The sequence below is a fragment of the Aotus nancymaae genome, unplaced genomic scaffold, assembly GCF_030222135.1.
Source record: "Aotus nancymaae isolate 86718 unplaced genomic scaffold, 86718_ANA_hifiasm-v0.15.2.pri h1tg000057l, whole genome shotgun sequence".
Classification (NCBI taxonomy): domain Eukaryota; kingdom Metazoa; phylum Chordata; class Mammalia; order Primates; family Aotidae; genus Aotus; species Aotus nancymaae.
The window spans coordinates 31,382,088-31,406,826 of record NW_026988471.1 but is presented as its reverse complement, the minus strand read 5'-3'; the positions used below and the strand labels follow the sequence as shown (position 1 = coordinate 31,406,826).

The window sequence follows — 24,739 nt, the reverse complement described above, 5'->3', positions numbered from 1 at the left end:
AAGATCCCTCTACATATTTTTAAAATATTAAGAACCCTGAAGAACTTTTGTTTCCATTGTTTTACTGGTATTTACCATAGTAGGTATTTCAAGATGTTTAATTTAAAAATTAATTCATTTAATAATAAACCCATGAAATGTTAAAATGGCATAATTTTATGAAAAGTAACTGTTTTCTAAAGCAAAAATAATTTAATTTTTTTTTTTTTTTTTTGAAACGGAGTTTCGCTCATTACCCAGGCTGGAGTGCAATGGCACGATCTTGGCTCACCGCAACCTCCGCCTCCTGGATTCAGGCAATTCTCCTGCCTCAGCCTCCCGAGTAGCTGGGATTACAGGCACGCGCCACCATGCCCAGCTAATTTTTGTATTTTTAGTAGAGACGGAGTTTCACCATGTTGACCAGGATGGTCTCGATCTTTTGACCTCGTGATCCACCCGCCTAGGCCTCCCAAAGTGCTGGGATTACAGGCGTGAGCCACCGCGCCCAGCCTAAAAATAATTTAATTTAAAAAGCGACGTTTTACCTATTTAAAAATCTCTTTAAAATGTGGAGTATCAGAGGATGGCTGGATTCTCCTACCTGACTCTGCATTCAATGTGTTCCAGTATGTTGTTTTAGGTGAAAAAATCTGGCCCAAATAATATGTAGTTGGAAAAAGAATATTTTAACATACTTGCATATTCAAAAACTTGACAAGTGGTAATTTTTTTTTTTTCTTTTTTTGAGACAGAGTCTCACTCTGTCTCCATGCTGGAGTGCAGTGGTGCAATCTCGGCTCACTGCAACCTCCGCCTCCCGGGTTCAAGTGATTCTTCTGCCTGAGCCTCCTGAGTAACTGGGACTACAGGCGTGCCACCACACCCAGCTAATTTTTCTATTTTTAGTAGAGACAGGGTTTCACCATGTTGGCCAGGATGGTCTCCATCTTTTGACCTTGTGATCTGCCTGCCTTGGCTTTCCAAAGAGCTGGGATTACAGGTGTGCGTCACCATGCCCAGGGACAAGTGATAATTTCTTAAAGGTTACAATGTGGTATCTGAAATCTTATCAGTGAACTTCTCAAACTCTGTTATATTAAGATCAACTGATATATCTTTTAAGGAATTTTACCCATGCATAATGGTGAAACATCATGCATTTATCATTCAGAAAATATTGGTTCACCACTATATACAAATATTCCAAATACTGATACATTTCATTATCCAATATTGGAAAATTACACTCTCTAATGACAGATCCCATCAGAAAAGTCTACATATCTGGAAGCTATCAAGCTCACTATGGAAAAGATGTTTCTCATTCATTTCTCAAAAAAACAACTGCCAAATAATACAGTGTAAATGAGCATAGTTTGTCTGCCAGCCATTACTGCAAATAAAAATGGCATTCCAAGAAACAAGCAACTAGTTCAGCTTGTAACTCAACTCACATTTTCATGAAACAAGCATGGTACTTTGTCATGCCACAGAAGTACTCTATGCATATTTCTCATTCATCTCAGAATAGAAGATGTGTATTCATGGGTTAAAAATTTAATAATTTTTACTGCATCAAGGACATTTTAAAATGACATTGACATTTTATTTCAAGTGCACAGTAAATAACATCATGCTTTTTCACAATCAACACAAATGTCAATGAAGTCAAAAAGACAAATAACATCATTCTACTATCATGAAAATAGTTATGGCCATATATGTCCCCTTAATGATATCAGTAACTGTTTGGCAGTCTATTGAACACACTTTGAGAATCGCAGGGCCAAATAAGACTAAACGAGACAATGACACAAGATAAAATGGCAAGGAAAAGAGAGCCAAATCATATAGGATTTTATATCCTGTATTAGAAACTGCAAACTTCAAAAAATGGGAAGAAATGTAAAGTATTCTAAGGAGAAAGGTAAAGTATTTGAAAGATCACACACAACGCAATGTGAAGAAAGTACTGAAGTGAGACAAAAACAGAGGTAGGAAGACCAGTGTGAAAGCTACTATTGTAGTCTGGGTTCAAGATGACTGTAACTTACACTGTAATCTTGTGATGATGGGAGGTAAGAAAGTGAGCAAACTTGAAATACAGTCAGCTCTCTGTATCTGTGGGTTTGGCATCCATGGATTCAACTAACTACAGACAGAAGATATTCAGAGGGAAAAATGAATGGCTGTGTCTATACTGAACACGTACAGCCTTTTTTTCTTGTCATTATTCCCTAAACAATATAGTATAACAACTACTCACATAGCATTAACATTGCATTAGGTATTATAAGTGATGTAAGAAATGCACTATACTTTTTTTTTTTTAAGGGACTTGAGCATTTACAGACTTTGTTTTCTGCAAGGAGTCCTGGCACCAATTCCCCATGGATAGAGAGGAACAAATGTATACACTGATGAAAAAATAGGTGCCATATGGTGATACTCTCAATGTGGGTAATAAGAAAGATACAGGTATCAAGGATGACATTCACATTTCTGTCTTGTGCCACTGACGCCATTAACCACCAACCCCCTCAAAAAAAAAAAAAAGTGCTGTAGAGGGACTAATAATGAGGAATAACATGAGGAGACATTAATGTGGAGACATATCATGATTTCTAAATCCCTTATTCTGAGTCTTTTTACTCAGTTGCAAACTTGACTACCTCAGAGCTTAGAATGAAACTTACAGAGTTTCCCTTACACTTTCACCCTAACAAATTTAACTGCTTCTTTTGGTATACTGAAGACATCTGTATCTCTAGTTCTAGCCTCTCCTCTTAGTTCCAAAAATGAACTGCAATGGCCTAATTGATGTATCACTTGAATAGAAAAGACAGAAAATGGTAGGATGAGCATAAGGCAATCAGAGCCTAAGTCATCAAATAGAGCAATAACAAATATATTCAAAGCAGCATAAGCAATTAAAAAGCAAGTGACAGACCAGTACATGTAGTATGATCTTTCATTAGAAACTGTATTATCGAACATGGGCCACAAACAAGTTTAAACAGCTAAACATCCAGTTAACAATAGTAACCTAAGAGTGTAAACATCCAGTTAACAATAGTAACCTAAGAGTGTAGAAAGGTTAGGGTTGAGGCATTTTACAGTTCATTTATATTTCTGTATTTGATTTTTTTATTTTACTTTTTTCCACACCTCCTAAGTTACTTTTCAACAAAACTGAATTTCTCTCTCAAAGTTTACTGAAATGTTATTACCTTAATCTGTTTGCAATTTTCTAACGTTTTGGTTTCCTAACACTTGGAACACGTGCAATTAGATGGAAGAAAAAAATTAAATGGTCACTATTTTATCTAACAAAAATAAACAGCAAATTTTAGCACTTAAAAAGATTACACATCTTACTGAGGACAGTACCCATTAAAAAAAAAAGAAAGAAAAAGATTATGCAAATAGTATTATGCATACATCCAAAAAACATTCTTCAGAAAGTACAGAAGGATATATGTAATGTATACAAAGTTTACCTCAAAGTGATAGATGCAGAAAATTATCTTTTGTTTGTGCATCCTTACTTACTACAATAAGTAAGAAACTCTTATTACAGTAAGAAACAAATACTATTTGTTATTGCAAATTATTTATTACAATAAGAATTTCTTACTTATTACAATAAGAAATTCTTATTACAATAAATAAGAAACAAATATTGTTACTAATTTATTTTAGAAATAAGAAATGTTTTTTAACTTTACAGACACAGCAAAGGTACATCAAATAAAACTGAAAAGGCTACAACAAATACATAAAATTTTAAAGAGTCTCTTATAAGCATTAAAATCACACAAATGAAATGAATAATAAAAACAAAAAATAAAAGTCACAACCCTTTCAAATATGACATTAATATACTGGAATTTTCTGGAGGGGGAAAGACGAAGTTAAAACCTTCCAGCAAACATTTTAACGATTCAGATGTTAAGTTCTAAGGAATTTAGTTTTCTAAATACATACAAATACATAAATGACTACAATCTATTAAGTCAAATGGCAACTTAAATCCAAGATACAACATTCAGAATTTCCTTTAATAAAAGAAATCACTACCTGAAAGGACATCTGATAAATCAATTTCATCTGACTGGACACCAATGCTGCTGTTATAAACATTTTTACAAGAAGAGCCACTCATCTCCAAATCAAAGAGGACTGGATCAAATGGTGAGCTATATAATCCATATCTGAAAAATAAAATAACGCGCTAACAATTTTCCTTTCAGCCATCTAATTAACAAATTACCTATTTACTTAGTTTTAAAAGCAGTCTGACTAACAGGTCAGAGGGAGATGCTGACTAGATCTGACCCATCAAATTCAGTGAATGCCAACTATGTTCCCAGAAATCTATACTCTAAGACACTGTCCAGAGACTCAATAAATGTGATTCCAATAAACTAGCAACTAAGGTACTAAGACTGCCACCTGCAGACTGAAGCCAGGGGCATTAGGCACCATTCTCTCCCCTCAATCATTTTGACATAGCATAAAGTACAAAGGCTATGAGTAAAATGTCATCAAAATCAAAACATCTAATCTAGAAAATTATAAAATCACTGCTCTAAATGGAGGAAATCCCTACTTCAAACATACACAATCAGTCAAGAACTGAAATCTAACCTTTTACTATTGCTTAATTCATCATGTTAAAAGTTTTGAAATGTAAGTAGTAGATAGAATAATACTAGTAATGGGACAATAAGTGATTCATGTAATTACACCTATAAAATGCAAAGAGAAACAGACACATCACATTCTTTTTCCATTAGCAGAGAATATGACTTTTCAGTATTAAATAAAATTAGCACTGTGGATAACCATCATAAGGATTTATCAAACTGTTAAAGACACCTCATAGTAATTTCTCAGAGTAATTTCTGAAAAAACAGAAGAAAATAAAACCTCATGCTATTACAATGTGGAAAAAGGTAAAAGTATAAACTAAACATTTTTGTAAGAAAAATACCGTTTTCAGCATATATATTAAATAACAGTTCTCTGCAAAGGTGTGATCATACTCAGAGACGAGTATTATTAGTCATTAGATACACTAAAATACCTTGTCTGAAGTAAAGCCTCCATTGGTGTGAGCCTGTCCTGTAACTGTCTGGACACTGCAGTAAGCAAAGATGCACAAGCTGTACTGCAGCCAGCCAGATCTTCATCTTTCACATAATTCAGTAAGACAAAATACCAATAGACAGAACCTGGAAAAAACAACAAAAATGTTTCTTTTTCCTCCTTTAACTCTAACCATGAGAAATTAAGATTACCTATTTATCAGCATACTTCCTTTTGCTAGAAATACACTCCTTTTTCTGGAAAAAAAATCTTACAGGTAATTTACAAAGACCAACTCCTGGGAGGGATCAAAGAGAAACTTAAAATATAAACAACACCCTGAGGCAGTCTTGCACTAAGAATTTCAAATATTTCTGGAGAGTTTTATCAAGCCAACATAGGCATTTAGGTGTACAGTAATGTGAGATGACTCTCAGGGACACTTTGAAATAGCTGAAAAAGTGAGAAGACTGCAGGTCCTACAAATCATCCTTCACAAAATACTGTTTCTCTGTACTAAAATTTTTAAAAATAGTGGATAGCAGTGAGCTTCAAGCAGCCCACTTAAGTGAATGAATGGGAATACAATTATTCTATAATGCGTTAGATACAGATCAACATGGCTTAAAAGATGATCATGACAGTGTATTTTTACATTTTTTAATAAAACTTGAGATGTTTAACTGCTAAGTACATGCCACAATTTAAGCATCTTATCTTTAAAACTATCCTTAAGAAACTTTTAAACATTAGAGAGTACCATAATGAGCAACTGAGTCAAAATGTCCTAGTTCATAGTTAATAGTTGTAGCCAAAATATATTCAATGTAAATATAAACACTCTTTATCTAAATTAGGAAAATGATATAACTTTTAATAACTCTGAACAAGCATTTTTTTTTTTTGTTTAACACAAAGATGAAATCTTTATGAAATACGTAACTCACTGAGGTAACCTGTTGAATGGGTTTTTTTTTTTTTTTAATCCTGGACTCAAGCAATCCTCCCTCCATGGCCTCTCAAAATGCTGGGATTACAGGTGTGAGCCACTGTGCCCAGCTTGAATGGTTTTTTAATAAAACAGATTGTGCCGGGCATGGTGGCTCATGCCTGTAATCCCAGCACTTTGGGAGGCCGAGGCAGGCGGATTACCTGAGGTTAGGAGTTCAAGACCAGCCTGAACAATATGGTGAAACACCATCTCTAAAAACAAAAACAAAAACAAACAAACAACAACAACAACAAAAAAACAGATTGTGAGAAATGTCTATCAATAAATAAAATTTGGCTTAAGAGGCCAAATTAGTAGCCCTTCATAGTAACACCATATACTAGAAAAAACAGTAAGAATCTTTAAAAATCTTTATTTTCTTACATATGTGCTATTTTAGAGAATTGCTTTATGAATTCCTACTTGATAACTACATTCATTCTTTTTTGATAAATAATAATTGCACATATATAGGGAGTACATGTGATGTTTTGATATATGCATGCCATGTATAATGATCAATCACGGTATTTAGGATACCTGTCATCTCTTCGCATTGGGAACATTTCAAATGTTTTCTTTTAGCTATTCTGAAATATACCACAAACTACAGTCACCCCACTGTGCTAACAAACACTAGAACTTATTTCCTTTAACCATATTTTCATACTAATTTATCAACCTCTCTTCAAACCCCGCTCACCTACCCAGACTCTGGTAGCCATCATTCTACTCTCTACCACCAATTATATTCATTCTTTTTTTTATTTTTTGAGACAGAGTCTCGCTCTGTCACCCAGGTTGGAGTGCAATGGCGCAATCTCAGCTCACTGCAACCTTCGCCTGCCAGGTTCAAGCGATTCTCCTGCCTCAGCCACCTGAGTAGCTGGGATTACAGGAGCGTGTCACCATGCCCAGCTAATTTTTGTATTTTTAGTAGAGATGGGGTTTCACCATATTGGTCAGGCGGGTCTCGAATTCTTGACCTCGTGATCCGCCCGCCTCAGCCTCCCAAAGTGTTGGGATTACAGGCATGAGCCACCGCACTCGGCCCCATTCATTCTGAAAGCATTTCAACAAGATCCTCAGGTGCTTAAAAAAAAAAAACAAAAAACTGGTCCCTTTTAGGAAATTCCAGTTTGTCACAGTCCCCACCAATTAAGGGACTGTGTGCTCTTTCTGGGTCCACAAGGGGGCATAGTTTTAAGGGCAAAAACTTCCCAGTGACATGCCCCTCTCACATCTATCTCCATCCGGGAGATTTAACAGTTTATGTTTGAATTTCACAGGCACAGGAAGAAACTAAGTGTCAATGACCCCAGCGGAAGTTTAAAGGAACTCTTTTCATTGGTCGGGGGGAGGGGCGCACTTAGAGAAGGAGGGAATTCCTCCCATGTTAAAAGTCCTTGTCCCCACACCCGGCCGGATTCCCCTTCCACACTCTTGATGGAAGTTCTTCTCTCTTCTCCTGCTTTTTTCGCCCTCTTTTCTCTACCTAAATAAAATCACCTTTCTGTAACACCTCTTGGGTTCGGTATTTACTTTACAAGCTTACAGCGCACCTGCTGTAATCCTCTTTCATTCCTGAGGCCAAAACCAAAAACCTACAACATTCTCTCAGGCGAGCTGTGACTCACCAGCACCCAAAAAACCCAGTTACATAATCATATATAATATATGCAAGTGAAATGACATCTAGACTGTTTTACTTATTTATATTACATCCCAGTCAGTAAACAACCAAACAACTCAATGATTGTAATGAAGTACTGAAAAATAGTTATGAAGTAAGATGACTTGATATTTACATAACTGTCCCATGAACCTTTTCTTTGGAGTATTGTTGACAGCGTATATGCCCACCCAGTCACAATTTATTGATCCCTTCAAAAACTACAGATAAGCTATAGGAAAGTGAACTTTCATAGAAAAAAAATAGTTACGAAATAATCCTAAGTATACATGTGAGATGTTCCATATGACTATAACTATATAATTTTACATACCACCAGTTGCTGCTGCAGGTAAAAATGACATATTATCAAGTAAAGCCTTCAACAGAACAGATCCAAATCCTGGTTGACATGGGTCACATTTGCCATTACTGAAAAATTTTTAAAAAGAAAAATTGTAAAGACATTACTCAAGGTCTAAATTCAACCCTAAACTTGGTGTGGTACTTAAAAATCTTTAAAATGTATTCTATACTGATTAAAAGAAAAACCTACCTTAAAGCTCTATAAAACACCGAAAGATAATAGGGACTGATTATACTAAAGATCTCTGTAAATATTTTCTTATGCATTAAACCATTATCTTTACAACAGTCAATACTGACCATCAGCTCTTAGACACTTCCTAGATACAGTAGCAAGTAGGAACCTTAAATATTAGGAACTCTTATATGTAGTTTCAACTTCTACAGTTTCAATTATACATGGTCAAGTGTAGTCCAAACACAGGTGAGTACAGTACAATAAGATATTTTAAGAGAGACCACAGGAAAAAACAATAATATATATATGGTTCAGTACTATCTACAGTTTCAGGTATCCACTGGGTTGGGGGACGGGGCGGGCGACAGTTCTTGGAACACATTCCCTGGGAATCAGGGGAGACTGTTCTAATTTGTTTCAGGGTTTAGAAAAAAGGATCTGCACAATGCTACAAAAAATGTCGGTAAGATTTTTATGTAACAGAGAAAATACTTTGGGGCAAGAAAAGACAATAAAGGAAAGGGGTGAAGAGTTCCCTTGCCAAATTCTTCAAACTGCTACTAACAGGCAGAGAAGCTCAGTAGATTTCTTTTCTTATAAGTTAAATAGACTTATTTAATGTAATACTTTGCCCTTAGAACCCAAAATTCTTGCTAAGATTATCAACAATCCTCATAAAGTTTTGAAATTCTCTTAAATTACAGATACATTAAACTAGGATCACATTACACTACAAACAAGGTATTACCCACTAAATAGCAAGTGTACCTAGAAAGTATGCTTTCAACTTAAAAACACACCAACCTAATGCACAAGGCTAGAAATCGGGCACACTTATGGGCTATACTTCGTCCTGCCTCAAAGAAGCAAACACGTACGATGTCTGAAAGACATTTCCGTGTTTTTGAAAGTAGGCTCTCATTTCCTTCCTTTGAGCTGCAAAACAATAGCAGACATTTAGACTCATCTTGAGCTTTAAATCATAACATCCAAAGGGCAATCAACAGTGGTAAGCAAAATTTTAATTATTAACCTTCCAGGTCCATTTGAATGAACTCCAGCTAACCAACAGAGAGTATCCAAGACAAGACTCTGGGCATGTTCTGTGATCTGGCCATCATCTGCTTTTCTGCAAAGAGTGTTAAGAAGCTTCTCATGAAATTCTGAAAACTGTAACATGGCACATCGTTGCACTCTACAAAAAAAGAAATATAAACACATTACCAACCAAAACAGAACAACTAAAGCTATCACAACCTAGATGGTCATGCAATGTTCCATTTTAAATCATGAACATCACAAGTACCTTTAAAAATAAAATTAATAGCTATATGTTGAGTATTTCATTTGTAGAAAAATTTTAAAGAAATCACATTTATAATAATGTGCTATCATGTAACAAGGAATATGTGTAATTTCTTTCTGTTTTTTTTTTCTCCAGAGATTGGATGTCCCTCTGTTGTCCAGGCAAGACTCAAACTCTTGGGTTCAAGAGATCCTCCTACCCCCACCTCTTCAGTAGATGGGACTATAGGTACATGCTCCCTTGCCTGACGAGTATATGTCAAATTATTATCTTTCATCCATTCCTACTATATAACAAGCATTGTGTAGACACCAGAAATAAACCAATGAAATATAAAGACAACTCATACTCTCATCAAGATTACAATTATTTAAGAAAAATGGAGAACAAAAATTTTTAAGTAAAAGATTTTTAATTTGTGCGTATATGTGTGTATGCTGGTATGTTTTGTACTTTTATTACTGTAAGAATAGCAAGAGAATGCAATGCAATTACCTTTCCTTAGAAATTGAAGTTTTCTTAAATCTCCGAATGGTGACTGAGACCTCTTGAAGTAAATCACAGCCCCGGAGGTTTTCAGATTTACGGGTACCACTTGCATTTTCATTCTTAACATTAGACGATTTTTCCTAAACATTAAAAATAATAAATTTAAAAAAATAAACTAAACTAAAAATTCTTTGCTATTAAAGTTATAAAATAAAGAAAAATAATTGAATTATGGCTATCAAAACATAAATCTCAAATTAAAATGATAGCTTTTACTCTCATATTCAGTACATGATTTTCTCCAGAATTATAATAGGGGAAAAAAGTAAGACACAGCCATTATTTTAAAGGCAATAACCCAATAATTACAGATGATAAAACCAAAGTCCTGACCCAACTCCCCATTACTGCATTTAAAATAATTACGTGAGGCTGGGTGTGGTGGCTCAGGCCTACTAATTCCAGAGGCCAAGGCAGATGGATCACTTGACCTCAGGAGTTTGAGACGAACCTGGCCAACACAGCGAAACCCCATCTCTACCAAAACATTACAAAAATTAGCCGAGCATGGTGGCAGGGACCTTTAATCCCAGCTACTCAGGAGGCTGAGGCAAGAGAATCACTTGAACTCAGAGAGTGGAGGCTGCAGTGAGCCAAGATCACATCACTGCACTACAGCCTGGGCAACAGAGGAAGACTCCATCTCAAAATATATAATAAATAAATAAATAAATATTTGAGATATGTCAGACTCCCCAATCACTAAAGTTCACTCACTTTTAATATTTAAAAAATGGAGATAACAGAACCTGCTGTGCCTACCTCAGAGTTATACTGAGGATAACATCAGATAAAGTACACAAAAGTCCCCGAAAAACTGGAAGACATATATATATATATATATATATATGTAAGATGACTGGTGTTACTGATAAGTATCAGTATGATTCCTCATGAACAATGATGATAAACAAAACCTCCTTCCTGAGTTCCTAAAAATCCAAGATAAGTCAAATTATAAAGAGCTGCGCAGTTCACAGCTACTTTCAGAAAATCAACCATGAAGATTAGAACCTGCCATAAAATTATTTCCCAACTTCTCTTTCTGTATGCTACCAAATATTCACCAAAAACAAGGTTATGAGTTGCCAACAGAGGGCATACGAAGAAACTCTCATACCAAAAGAAATAAATATTATGGTCTAAAATAATTATAAAGGGAAATATCTGCTAACAATTACTCCGTGCTCAGTATACATTATAAAAGCTAGGTAATTTGCCTAAAGTTAATTCAGGCTGGGTGTGGTGGCTCACCCCGGTAATCCCAGCACTTTGGGAGGCCAAGGTGGGCAGATCACTTGAGGCTAGGAGTTAGAAACCAGCCTGGCCAACATGGTGAAACCCTGTCTCTTCTGAAAATACAATAATTAGCTGGGCGTGGTGATGCATGCCTTGATCCCAGCTACTAGGGAGACTGATGTGGGAGAATGGCTTAAACCTGGGAGGCAGAGGTTGCAGTGAGCCGAGATTGCACCACTGCACTACAGCCTGGGGGAAAGAATAAGACTCCATCTCAAAAATGTAAAATAAATATAATAAAATAAAGTTAATTCAAAACACTTTTCTTCTTAAATACGTTTAAGTCACTCCAAAGAAAAAACACAAACAAACCAAGTTATAGCAAAACATCACTGAAGAGTCATACTACTTCTAACAGTATGTTAAATCTGAACCACAATGTTTAAAATAGTATTGTTATTGTTCAAAATGACAGTTTTATACCTTGCCTGCTGCAACTTTTGCCAAAAGTGAAGCAAGTGAGTAACCCTTGTTACTTTGGTGTTTTAGAGATGGAAGCCTTACTACAGGACGTATACCACCATTACAAATCTCTTCTGTTCCTCTTTCATTCACTGCCTTGACATGGATTAAAAATGAACGGTATTTTCCTCCTGCCATACCTAGAGAAGTGGAAGAGAATGGGGAAAATAACTGAATCACCAACGAATTCCACTGTTTTTCATCTTCATAGAACAAGATCAACAGCTAACTCCACAAAAAGTATAGTAGACCAGAACTTTCAAATTATACTGCTTGAGCACAAGAAAGTTAATCCACCTTTATATGCTTGCAGCAAAAAACAACAAACACAACAGTATAAAACCATTATAATATTATTCATTTAAATGGTAAAAATGTTGTAAACTACACATACACAACAAAACTATCATTAAGCTATCATCCAGATAATTACAGAATGTATATCCATCCAATCTTCTTACGCATACATGTACACACGTCTACATTATGTGTGCACATATACACATAGTGTTATAGTATTGACAGTTAAAAATGTGGCATGCAGGCTTTGGAGTCACTACCTGGATTTGAATAATGATGGTTCTTAGGCATGTGACAAATTATCCTCTCTGTGGCTCAGTTTCCTCAAATGTAAAATGAGACTAATAGTGCCTACCTCAGAGTTAACTAAACCACTGTTAACTGTGCTTGGCACAAAGAAAGCACTCAAATAATTACCATCACTAGTATGTGTTTTATATTGTTTTAACTAAATTGGGATCATACTATATCATTTATATATAAAATACATTTCTCAATTATCATCAAATTACTATATCTGCCAGCAAACTATCAGTCTATTGTTGCATAAGCAGGTATTACATCTTTTCATGATTAAAAAACGCTATCATTCTACTCAGCTACCTGCCTGCTGTGCTAGGACTACACTGTTACATTTTTCTTAACACTACTGTACAATTCTCTGTGTTGTAGTATCTGACATTCTGTTTCAAAATTATTTGGCCAGTGTTACCCCTTTACTCTTCCATAAAAACTTAGCACTCATCTTGTTCAGTTTCAAAGATATTGGGGATAATTTTATGAAAAAAAAAATCTTAGTATATTCTATAAAAATTCATACTTTAACAGTATCGAAGCTTTCCAAACATATGCCATGTAATTCCATACTCCATTTTGTCAAAATCAGTATTTTTGGCCAGGCATGATGGCTCACACCTGTAATCCTAGCACTTTGGGAGGCCAAGGCAGGAGAATCTCTTGAGCTCAGGAGCTGGAGACTAGCCTGGGCAACGAAGGGAGAATGTGCCTCTAAATAATAAAAAAAATTTTTAAACACCAATATTTTTATTTCCACATAAAAATGTAAGATTCACACTCTCATTGAACAAAACTAATTTATAATCTAAACAATTTGAGGTTTTATTAGTTTTTGTTAAGTACTGTATCCCAGCATGAAACCTAACACATAATATATCAAAAACTAATGACAATAAGAAAGCACAAAACTTCCATAAATACAGACTGAATATCCCTAATCTGAACATCCAAAATGCAAAACTCTTTGAAAGCCAATATGATGCTCAAAGGAAATGCTCCTTGGAACATTTCACATTTTAGATTTTTGGGTTAGGAATACCAAACTAATTGAGTATACCACAAATATTCCAGAACCAGAAAATAACCTGAATTCTGAAACACTTCTGGTCCCAAGCATTGCAGATAAGGGATACTTTATCTCTACTATGTCTGCAATTAAACGTATATGTGTGAATGTGGACAAAAGTTAGGAAGGAAATGTACAGAAATTAAAATAGTGGATATGTAGCTATTTTCTTGGGTTGGAGAAGGATCTCTACATCCCACCCCACATCCAAATTTCTTCAACAATCCAACTAGTCATTTTGTGTTGGTATTTTTTAATTCACCTGCAGGATACAAAAGCTGAAAACATCCTACTGCTGATATATCTATTATGTACATGATAGCTCATTATTTTAAAACATTCGTTATAATTTGCATTTGTTTATGACACTCAAATCATTTTATATGATACTGTCGAAGCTATTCTAATAAAAACCCGCTTTTGGCCTAGAGTGGTGGCTCACGCCTGTAATCCTAACACTTTCTGGGGCCGAAGCAAGCAGAATGCCTGAGCTCAGGAGTTTGAGACCAGCCTGGGCAACACGGTGAAATCTCACCCCTACGAATAATACAAAAAATTAGTCAGGTGTTGTGGCATACGCCTGTAGTCCCAGCTACTCAGGAGGCTGAAGCACAAGAACTGCTTGATCCTGGGAGGCAGGTGTTATAGAGAGCTGACACTGCAGTACTGCACTCCAACCTGGGAGACAGAGCAAGACTGTCTCAAAAAAACAAAACAAAAACCTCTTTTGGCCAGGTGCAATGGCTCACATCTGTAATCCCAACACTCTTGGAGGTCAAAGTGACAGATGATTTCAGGTGAGGAGTTCCAGATCAGCCTGACCAACATGGTGAAACCCCATCTCCACTAAAGATACAAAAATGAGCTCAGCATAATCCCAGCTACTTGGGATGCTGGGGCAGGAGAATCACTTGAACCTGGGAGGTGGAGGTTGCAGTAAACAGAGATCATGCCACTACAATCCAGCCTGCGTGACGATTGAGACTGTTACAAAAAAACAAAAACAAAACAAACCCTCTTTTAGGAGAAGAAACTGTAATGATATATAATAAAACTCTGAAGAGATACAACTCTGATGTGATGGGAAGGGTAAAAATTGCAGAACATAATGTCTGCTTACTCAAAAGAGCTCTGGTATGTCACACTAAGTCATCCTGTAGTCATTTCTTCAATGTTTTTTTTAAAAAGCACTGAGACTCTAAGACACAAAAAGTAGGATCAGATAACTATACAGTTACTTATGAGAAGAAATTACCTCAGCTACCAGAAAACTGATCAAATTTCTAATCAAAGTCCCAAAGAAAACAATCATTTTTTTAAAGATCAATTTGTTTTTCATCTTTTTACAACTGTGGTATTATTAATTCTGCTTTTGTAAAATATATTACTTCACCTTTAACAAGTTTGGGGCTTGTTAACGTCAACATTCCAGCATGCCCTGATAGATCAAGGCCACTAGCAAGCCATACTGGCCCACACAGAATGTCTTCTTTATGATCCTCCAAAAATGGACATAATCTAAGACCTAAAAAGAAAAATACATATTTTTCATTTAAATTATTTAAAATATAATATTTAATAACCAAATATCATCCCATTTACATATAATACCACCACACATACTTAGAATGTGTTAAAATAAGAATTCATTGTCATGCTAAGAAACTATAATCAATTATCTTATTTATTATGTTGCTTTCCATTCCCATATTTACAATTCACCTTTATTTTCAAAAAAATTATAAAACCATGATTTGATTTCAAATCCCAAGCTTTTAAAAACCAATAATGCAAGTATTAGCGCAGCTGTGTTCACAAAAGATGAGCTGAAAGTTAAAGCATATTGCCAAAGCAGAATTATAGGTTATTTTTTAATCATGTTCTTGAAACCAAGTTTTTGCAAGCCATAAGGAAATCTTGCCCGATATGTTGCATTCAGATCACTACTCCTTTTACTGTCATGGACAACAGCTCTGTAATTTAACTCACACTGTGATTCCTCTACATCCATGTGCTGCATTTCTTCATTCAAATCAACCAGGGACGGTTTCCCATTTTGTTCCACTTCAATGTTAAGAGCTGGAGACAAAGGAAAGGTGATCTGCCTATCTACTGCTGTTTCTAGAGGATAAAAATATTAGTAAACTTAATTTTGCTTAATATCAATGATTTATGTGCCTAAAAATCTAAAATTTCCTGTTAACTTGGGAACTTGTGTGATTTTTAACACAGATGCCATAAAATGGTTGAAGGAAAATTTTGATTCAATTGTTTTTTACACACTCTTCTGTTTTTAAATGGTAACAAAATATTTGCCTAAAGAAACAATTTGCTAGCAACTAAACTAAAAGGTCTTACCCTAAGCTGCACAGTACAAGCACCTGCAGAGCTTTAAAACTACCAAATCCTGAGTCCTCTATCCAATTAATTCAAAATCTGTCAAAAGATTTCATACATACGAACATATCCATATATACACAAACTCACATAAATACACAGACACACATACAGTCATCCATCCCTCGGTAACTGCGGGGGATTAGTTCAAGGACTCCCACAGATACCAAAATCCACAGATATTCAAATCCCTTATATGAAGTGGCATAGTATTTGTATATAACCTCAGTCACATCCTCCCATATACTTTTAATGATCTTTAGTTTACTAATAAAACCTAATACAATGTAAATGCCATGCAAATACTATTTATTTACTTACTTACTTATTTCAGAGTCTCACTCTGTTACCTAGGCGGGAGTGCAGTGGTACAGTCATAGCTCACTGTAACCTCCAAATCCTAGGCTCAAGTGATCCTTCTGTCTCAGCCTCATGAGTACTGCCACCTGAGTAGCACCACAGGTGTGCACCACTGCACCAAGCTAATTTAAAAAAAAATTTTTTTTGGAGACCTGTGGTCTTGTTACACTGCCCAGGCTGATCTCAAATTCCTGGACTAAAGTGATCTTCCTGCCTTGGCCTCTCAAAGTGCTGGGATTATAGGTGTGAGCCACCACATGTGGTCTCAAAGTGCTGGGATTATAGGCATGAGCCATCACATTTTTTTTTATTTGTATATTTTCTTATTGTTATATTGGTTTTTATTGTTTTTTTTCCCCTCAAATATTTTCAATTTATGATTGGCTGTATGTAAGGTTTGTTGACTCCTGGGATGTGAAACCCACAGACACAGAGTACCAGATGTATAAGTAATTTTTCAAAAAGGAAAATTTTCAAATTTCAATGTTTGAAACAGGAGTTAAGTTGCCATTTTACTGTGAAATTATCCCCAGCCTGTTAAGCTAACTTATTAAGGAGAAAACACTGAGAAGTTAACACCTAGTTTCTAACCATGCTAAATGTGTATAATCTACTTTAATAACTCAGTACATCAAATTCTGAAATTGTAAGAAAAACAAAATGAGTGTATTTTCTGCATTACATGAAAGGTTGGTTTCACTAATAACCTTAATAATTTCCATTAACAGTTCTATTCACAATCAAGTCTTCTCCTAGGAAAAGAAATACATAAAGGTAGTAATGCTAAAAGTCAAACTAATTTACAAAGGAACTAAACCCACTTCCAAAAGAGCATAATTATATTATTCAAGTTTATGCAATTCTGACCATTACTGGGTTACTGCAGTTTTGAAATGTTCTCTGAATTACTTTTCTAAATAAAATCACAAAAAGTAGAGTAGGCAAATGGCAATAAGGACAGAAAGGGACATGAAACTTAGCCAAGTGAAAAATTTGTTTTTAAACATCAACCACAAAAGAAAATCTTCAACGATAAATTTGATCCATTCTTACCATTCACTTTCCCTAATCCTGGAGCTTTATTTTTCAGCAGTGTCACTTGTATCTGTGGAATATTGGTGATGTTTGAGTTCAAAACGAATTTGAAGTCCACATGTCCAACCATACAAGCTTTAGGTAGTACTAATTCAAATACATGTTCATCCCAGCTGTTGCTGCCAAATAAGGGGAAAAATGCTGAATAAAGCAAAAATATTTTTTCAGCTATAACCATGTTATCATTAAAAGCACCTCTGCTACTTTTTGTTTTGTAACTTCCAACAAAATTTAGTGTTTCTCAATGGGATCAAGAGAGAAAATAACTGTCAATAGAGAAGGTTAAACTTAGGGCAATGAATGATCTTACCTCAGAAATCTATACCTGCCTTGAGACTTGCACATACCAATAAACTCTTGTTCTTTAAAGTGTGACCGATTTAATGTGAATTGCCTACAAATTCCTGGTACACACGCTAGATCTATGAGTAGCGTCCCAGAATCTTCATTTTAAAACAAGAACTTCTTGCATTTCTTATATATATTTATTCTTGCGTTTTAAATGCTACATATATATGCTGGAAAATAAAAATCTCCAAACTCCTCCACTAAATTTAAGGCTCATATCCAAATGTCTACTAGACATCCCAAACTCATTATGAGAAAACACTCCCAAATTTCAGTAAACAGAAACTTCATTTCTCAATAAACTCAAGCCAAAACCTAAAAGCCATCCTTTATTCTTCTCACACACAATATGTTTAATATATCAACAAATTCTATTCCTTGTACCTCCAATTATATCCAGAATTCAACCACTCTTTTCACTACCTCCATCACTATCACAATGGTCCAAGCTACCATCAGCATTCCTGAATTAGCACAACAGCAACCAAACTAGAACCCTTGATTCTATCACTGCCCTCCACCACCACAACCACCATTCTAAATACAGAAGTCAAAGTAATCTTTGTAAAATATAAATCATACCACATCAACCCTGTATTGAAAACCTGCTAACACTGTCCCATCTCATTCAGCATGAAAGTTCCTTTGTTTTTTGAGATGGGGTCTCACTCTGTTACCCAGGCCAGAGTGCAGTGGCGCAATCAAGTTCACTACAGCCTTAACTGCCTGGGCTCAAGTGATTCTTCCACCTCAGTTTTTCAAGTATCTGGGACCATAGGCACATACCACCATGTCCGGCTGATTTCTTTTTATTATTTGTAGAAATGAGATCTCCCTATATTGCCCAGGTTGGTCTTAAACCCCTGGGCTCAAGTGATCCTCCTGCATCAGTCTCTCAAAAGGCTACGATTACAGATGTGAGCCACCACGCCTGACCAAAAGTCTTTCTTTTCATAAAAACATTCGTGATCCAGTTCCCAGCTACCTCTACCTGTTTTTTTCTTTTTGAAATGGAGTCTCACTCTGCAGCTCAGTCTGGAGTGCGGTGGCATGCAATCTTGGTTCACTGCAACCACCCCCTACCAGGTTCAAGCGAATATTTGCCTCAGCCTCCACAGTAGTTGGGATTACAGGTGTGCCACCATGCCCAACTAATTTTTCTATTTTTAGCAGAGATGGGGTTTCACCATGTTGGCCAGGGTGGTCTCAAACTCCTTGTCTCAAGTGATCCACTTGCCTTGGCTTCCCAAAGTGCTGGGATTACAGGCATGAGCGAACATGCCCAGCCCCCAGATACCTCTTCGGATCTCCTTCCCTAGCACTCCCCACTATATTCACAGCACTTCAACAACAATGGTCTTCTTTCTCTTCCTAGAACTCATAAAAAAAACTCCTCAGGATTCCGTATTGCTATTGCCATAGAAGTCTTTCTTAGACCTCTTATATTGAAAATAAAATACATATTTTATCTCTCTTTCTTTCAATCTCTCACACTTACATGCTATTACCTACCCAACAACTAACTGCTCTATTGCCATACTCTGTTTTAACATTCTTCATAGCTGTTATGCCCATATGGCATGGTATGTATCTGTTTACTTTCTATTGCCATTAGGATGTAAATTCCATGAGACTTATATTACTAGTGACTATAAGAGTGCCTGCTTTTATTAAATACAAAACAAGCATTTGAGTATTTGTTAAATAAATCTGTGGACTAAATGATCAAACAAACTGCAGTTGTAGATTACTCTCATTATTTTATCCTAAAATTAAGAATATAACAATTTCCAAAATCAATATGACAAATGGAACAATGTCATCACCATGCAAAAATTAGCTTATATAACTGTTAGAGACAACGTAGAAGTCCTACGTATATTACTGTTTATCTTTTAGACAGTTTAAAAGATAAACAGGCCAAATGCAACAGCACTTTGGGAGGCCGAGGAGGGCAGATCACCTGAGATCAGGAGTTCAAGACCAGCCTGGCCAACATAGTGAAACCCCATCTCTACCAAAAATACAAAAATAAGCTGGGTGTGGTGGTGTGCGCCTATAATCCCAGCTGCTTGAGAGGCTGAGGCAGGAGACTCACTTGAACCCAGGAGGTGACAGAGTGAGACTCTGTCTAAAAAAAAAAAAAGATAAACAGTAATATACCTAGGAATTCTACACTGTCTCTAACAAATATTTAAGATAGATGGACTTAAAATTAGATATCTTGGGAAAACATTTTACCTGTCAGTCTGTAGTTTCCAAGTTCGAGTATGCTGAGCAGCATCACCATGGTGTTGCTGATGCAGATGCTGAGGATGCCTCCTTTGCTGCTGTTCTTGCTGAACTTCCACCCAGCATGGAGGAACAGTCGCTGAAAACCTTGGAGTCAAAGTCTCAAAGCGGGTTAGCTCCACTAGAGATGTCAAGATTTCAAGGGTGAATGGCTGGTCCACCAATAAATCAACTCCTTAACATTAGTGATAGTAGTATTTGAAACAGTTTAAAAAAAAAGAAGACAATGAAGTTTTAATTCACGGATATGTTTTCAGCTGTAATACTTGCCAAATATTCTGAAAGTTAATAAAGTGGGCTCAGGTATCTGTATATAACTAAGATAACTAACTCTGGCTAAAGAATAGCAAAGAAGAAAATTCTAACTTGAATATTTAAAATTAGAGAGAATACTCACTCGTGAAGAAACCCAAACCCAACCTGTTAGAAAAGGTCTTACTGAGCTTTAACTAGCCCTAATAAGGGCAAGAAAAGTAGTGGTACTAAAATGCAAGCCAATGTACATCAAACCAATAATTAACTTTTAGACCTTGTTATTTACAAAATAAAGTGCTATATATCAGCAAGTACATACATAAGCCCTTTTATAATGAATAAAAACTAAAACAATCAAAAGCCATATGGTAAATACTTACAAACTGAAAAATTAAACTGTGTTTTTTCTGCTTCTGTGGTAGTTAAGAATATCTTGTATACATACTAGTATTATAAGAGTAATAAAATGCTTCATACTGATCAGGTTTATTTACAAATACAGTACATGTATTCACATCAGTGAAATATATAACATTAAACAAAGCTGAGAAGCTGTTGTTCTCATTTTAAAAAATTGATGAAATACGAAAATATAAAATCTGGTGAGTTTAGAATATTTTCACAATGAAAAAATGACAGCAAGTTCTATAAAGTTATTAAAGTTTAATTAAAATTACATCTTTTTCTCAAAGTCTAGACCTTTATAAATCTGATTAGTTTGTAAATATTAACAGCATGTCAATCTCCTTTCTTTACATTTTATTTCTTCATTACAAAATTCACCTTTCCACTACTAAAAAGTATTTTTCTGTACTTTATATAAAAATTCTTCTCCATTCAACCAATAATCTATAAAATATGAGAATATTCAGTATTTTAGTTTTTTATACCAAGTTAAAATATAAATTCAGTATTTTTTTTTCAGCTTTTCAATTCCAATAGTAGTATTAATAATATGAGCCTGTCTACTAATTTTACACTTGCTTAACTTTTTATATACCAAGTTAATCTCAAGTAACTGGAGATTGAAAAGCATGCTACAATAATTTCATAAAAGTCTACAAGGCAAATAATGATTTTTTGGCAGGGAGTAACATGCTAGCAAAACTTCTTTTGAAAAACTAGCTCTGGAGGGCAGCGTGAAACATGGATGGGGAAAAAAGGCAAAAACAACAAACAAACACAAACAAACACTATCTGGAGGTTCAGGATGGGGCAAGGTAGGTGTGAATACATCACCTAAATATATACTCAGTGGAAGTATTTTTTTCAGCTTTTCAATTCCAATAGCAATATTAATAATATGAGCCTGTCTACTAATTTTATACTTACTTAACAAATTCTCTTATGATTTTTTTCCCTCCCCTAATTAGACTAAAACTCATTAATGGTTGAAATGTTTGTTTTAACCTCTTAGATGATGTCACAAATATTGACTAACACACCACACAGGTTGAGAATCATTTCTTACTTTAATATGTTTACATCCTCCAAAAACTAGAAAATGATAAATAATATCTAATGATTTTTAAATCATTTAAATTAAATTTAATATCATACCTGAAATGCTGGGACTTGAAGGATTTGATAAAGGCTTGGAACCTTCTGAAGATGGTTCTATTCCTTTAGAAAGAGATCCATCCACTAGTATATCAGCTTCGTCAATATCATCACAGGTTCCTCCAATTTGGAGAAAATGAAGCTCACCACCTACAGGGTAGTAAATTTCATAGATACATGAAAAATGGGTAAACATTCAAATATTCAAATATACTACTACTTAGGAAACAATTTATTTTAATATCACTTCATAGGCAGATAACGAAAGCTACCAATGTGATATATTTCCAAGAGTTTAGAAATTTAATTGCCAAGGAATTGCAAATTGAAATCGAATGTTTATGAAGAAAATAACAAATACATAAACACTATGAAAACAGGTATTTATCTGTTAACATAGTACTTACTATGTATGGACAGTGTTCAAAATGCTTTTATTAATTCATTTACTTTTTGCCAAAAACCCTTGTGGTAGGACTATTACTGTGGCCATTTTACAGATGAGGCACTAGCTATACTGGAATCCACAGCCAAATTTCTTAATCTCAACAGTAATAAAACCAAATAAATATTCTTATTTTTTAAAGCACTCACAATGAAATGAAAGCAACTCAAATTTCTAGTTTAATATCTCTGTCACAGGAAAAAACTGACAGCAAATTTAGCATTAATTAAGACAAAAAAATAAACAGGTAATAGTATATTCTAACATTCTAACCTGGAGATTCACTTCCAGCATGGCAGAAAAAGGAAGATGATAAACCCCTTACTGAAAGGCAACTAATAAAGCTAGACAAAACTGTAATTTAACTAGGGTGAGGCAAGCAGTGAAAACCAGCAAATTCACTGCTATCTCCAGATGGGGCTCACTTGATTGATGGAGAGCTTCCAGTTTAAAGTGGTGATTTCAATGAGAAACAAACAAGGAGGTCTGCTATTTGAGGTCAATTTGGGAAAGCAAAGCACTAGAAACAACAGGGATTTAACATGGAATTATGTGTAGTGAGAGAAGCACGGGGGCTTGGTAAACTTTCCACAAATCCCACCTTGATCAGAGTCTGTGTATGTGTCCAGCAAAGACCAGAGAAAGCCCAAGCCATCACTACATCCTCAGTTAACTAAGCCTCTATGCCTATGCAAAAGAGACCTGAGACAGCACAACAGAGAACAAAAACCAGGGCACACTTGAGCAGAGCCTTATTGGCTAAAGGTATTTGGACAATACAACCTATCAATCTTTGGCTGAACACTAAGCTATGCTGACACAGAAGAAACAAAATAAGAAACAAGGCTTAAAAATTAAAACTAGGCAGAAAAAAATTACAGGAATCAGCAGCTGCACAATACAAAAGAGAGTTCACAGATTCAGCCAGGTGAATTACAAAACAAAGCAACAAGCACCTGCAAAAGGTAGGGAAATCCAAAACCAGATGTCTATAGTGTTGTTTTAAATGTCCAGTAACTAAGCAAAATATTACAAGACATGGAAAGAAAAAGGGACCCATATTCAAGATGTAAAACACACACACACACCTGAAAATGTCTTCTCGGACTTCGGCTTTAGCAAGGCTTCAAAGATCTACTGTAAATATTTTTATAGAATAAGAGGAAACTAGGGGTATAGAGAATTACAGGAAATAATGGTTTGAATGGCTTAACAAAGAAATATAAATTACTTTCTAAAAAGTACCAAAGGTAAATGTGGCAGTTGAAAAGTAAAATAACAAAAAAGTTCCTTTGAGAAGCACAAAGCAAATTTCAGATGGCAATAAAAGGAAACAGTGAAATAACAACAGATTAACAGAAATTCATCAATCTAAATAACAGAAGGAAAATATTTTTTAAAAAATTAAAACAACCTTGGAGACTTAAGGGACAGATAAAATATAAGAACATACATGTAACGGGAATTCCCTTAAGAAGAGAATTCCACCTGAAGAAATAATGGGCAAAAACTTACCAAATATGACAGAAAATATTACACCATAAATTCACTCAAGTTCAATGACCCTCAAATAGGATAAACACGAAGAAATAACACACATATGTGTAAACTCTTGAGAGTCAAAGGCAAAGGACATTATGAAGACAGTAAGAGAAAAATTACTCATCAGACATGAAAACAACAGCATAAATTAACAGATGACTTATGAGAAACAATGGAGACCAGAGGCAATGGAATGACATTTAAAGTAAAGAAAGAAACTGTGAACAGATTCTCTATGTGGCGTTAATCCTCAAAAATGAATGTGAAATTGGCCGGGCGTGGTGGCCCACGCCTGTAATCCCAGCACTTTGGGAGGCAGAGGCAGGGGGATCACCTGAGGTCAGGAGTTCGAAACCAGCCTGACCAACAAGGTGAAACCCCGTAACTATTTAAAAAGTAAATAAAAAATAAAACAAATGTGAAATGAAGACATTTCCAGAAAACTGAGAGAACTTTATGCTATTAAGCTGCCTTATGATAAGTAACAAAGAAAGCCCTTCAAGATGAAGGAAAGCAACATCAAATTCACTGGAAAAAATAAAGAACAGAAACGATAAGTAGGTGAATATAAAAAATAAATGTTTTTCTCATTTCTTTGCAACTTTTTTTTTTTTTGAGATGGAGTTTCACTCTTGTTGCCCAGGCTCCCAGACTGGAGTTCAATGGCATGATCTTGGCTCACCGCAACTTGCCTCGGTCTCCAGAGTACCTGGGAACACAGGTACTCAGTCTGAGTACCTCAGTCACAGGTACTCACACCTCAGTCTCCCTGTCTCAGTCTCCAGAGTACCTGGGATCACAGGGACCCACCACCACACCTAGCTAATTTTTGCATTTTTAGTAGAGACAGGGGTTTTACCATGTTGGCCAGGCTGGTCTTGAACTC

The 24,739-nt window shown here is 35.4% G+C and overlaps 1 protein-coding gene across 10 annotated transcripts in view; it reads right to left on the bottom strand.

The window, feature by feature from the left end:
- BIRC6 (baculoviral IAP repeat containing 6) overlaps positions 1–24,739 on the bottom strand; it is a 259,855-nt gene that overhangs the window by 158,913 nt on the left and 76,203 nt on the right. For 5 of the 10 annotated variants that reach the window (XR_001111187.2, XM_012475392.3, XM_012475395.3 and 2 more), the window contains 12 exons: positions 21,867–22,016; positions 20,001–20,226; positions 17,370–17,530; positions 15,549–15,680; positions 14,953–15,084; positions 11,858–12,036; positions 10,082–10,215; positions 9,314–9,475; positions 9,085–9,216; positions 8,071–8,168; positions 5,072–5,219; positions 4,063–4,196 (listed from right to left, as the gene is read on the bottom strand). Coding sequence is in view for 9 of the 10 variants with exons in the window: in XM_012475392.3 (XP_012330815.2) it covers positions 4,063–4,196; positions 5,072–5,219; positions 8,071–8,168; positions 9,085–9,216; positions 9,314–9,475; positions 10,082–10,215; positions 11,858–12,036; positions 14,953–15,084; positions 15,549–15,680; positions 17,370–17,530; positions 20,001–20,226; positions 21,867–22,016 (1,788 nt within the window). In the remaining variant the exon portion in view is untranslated. The remainder of the gene's footprint in view (positions 1–4,062; positions 4,197–5,071; positions 5,220–8,070; positions 8,169–9,084; positions 9,217–9,313; positions 9,476–10,081; positions 10,216–11,857; positions 12,037–14,952; positions 15,085–15,548; positions 15,681–17,369; positions 17,531–20,000; positions 20,227–21,866; positions 22,017–24,739) is intronic. The other 5 variants (XM_012475391.2, XM_012475389.3, XM_012475390.3 and 2 more) reach the window with 3 other exon arrangements.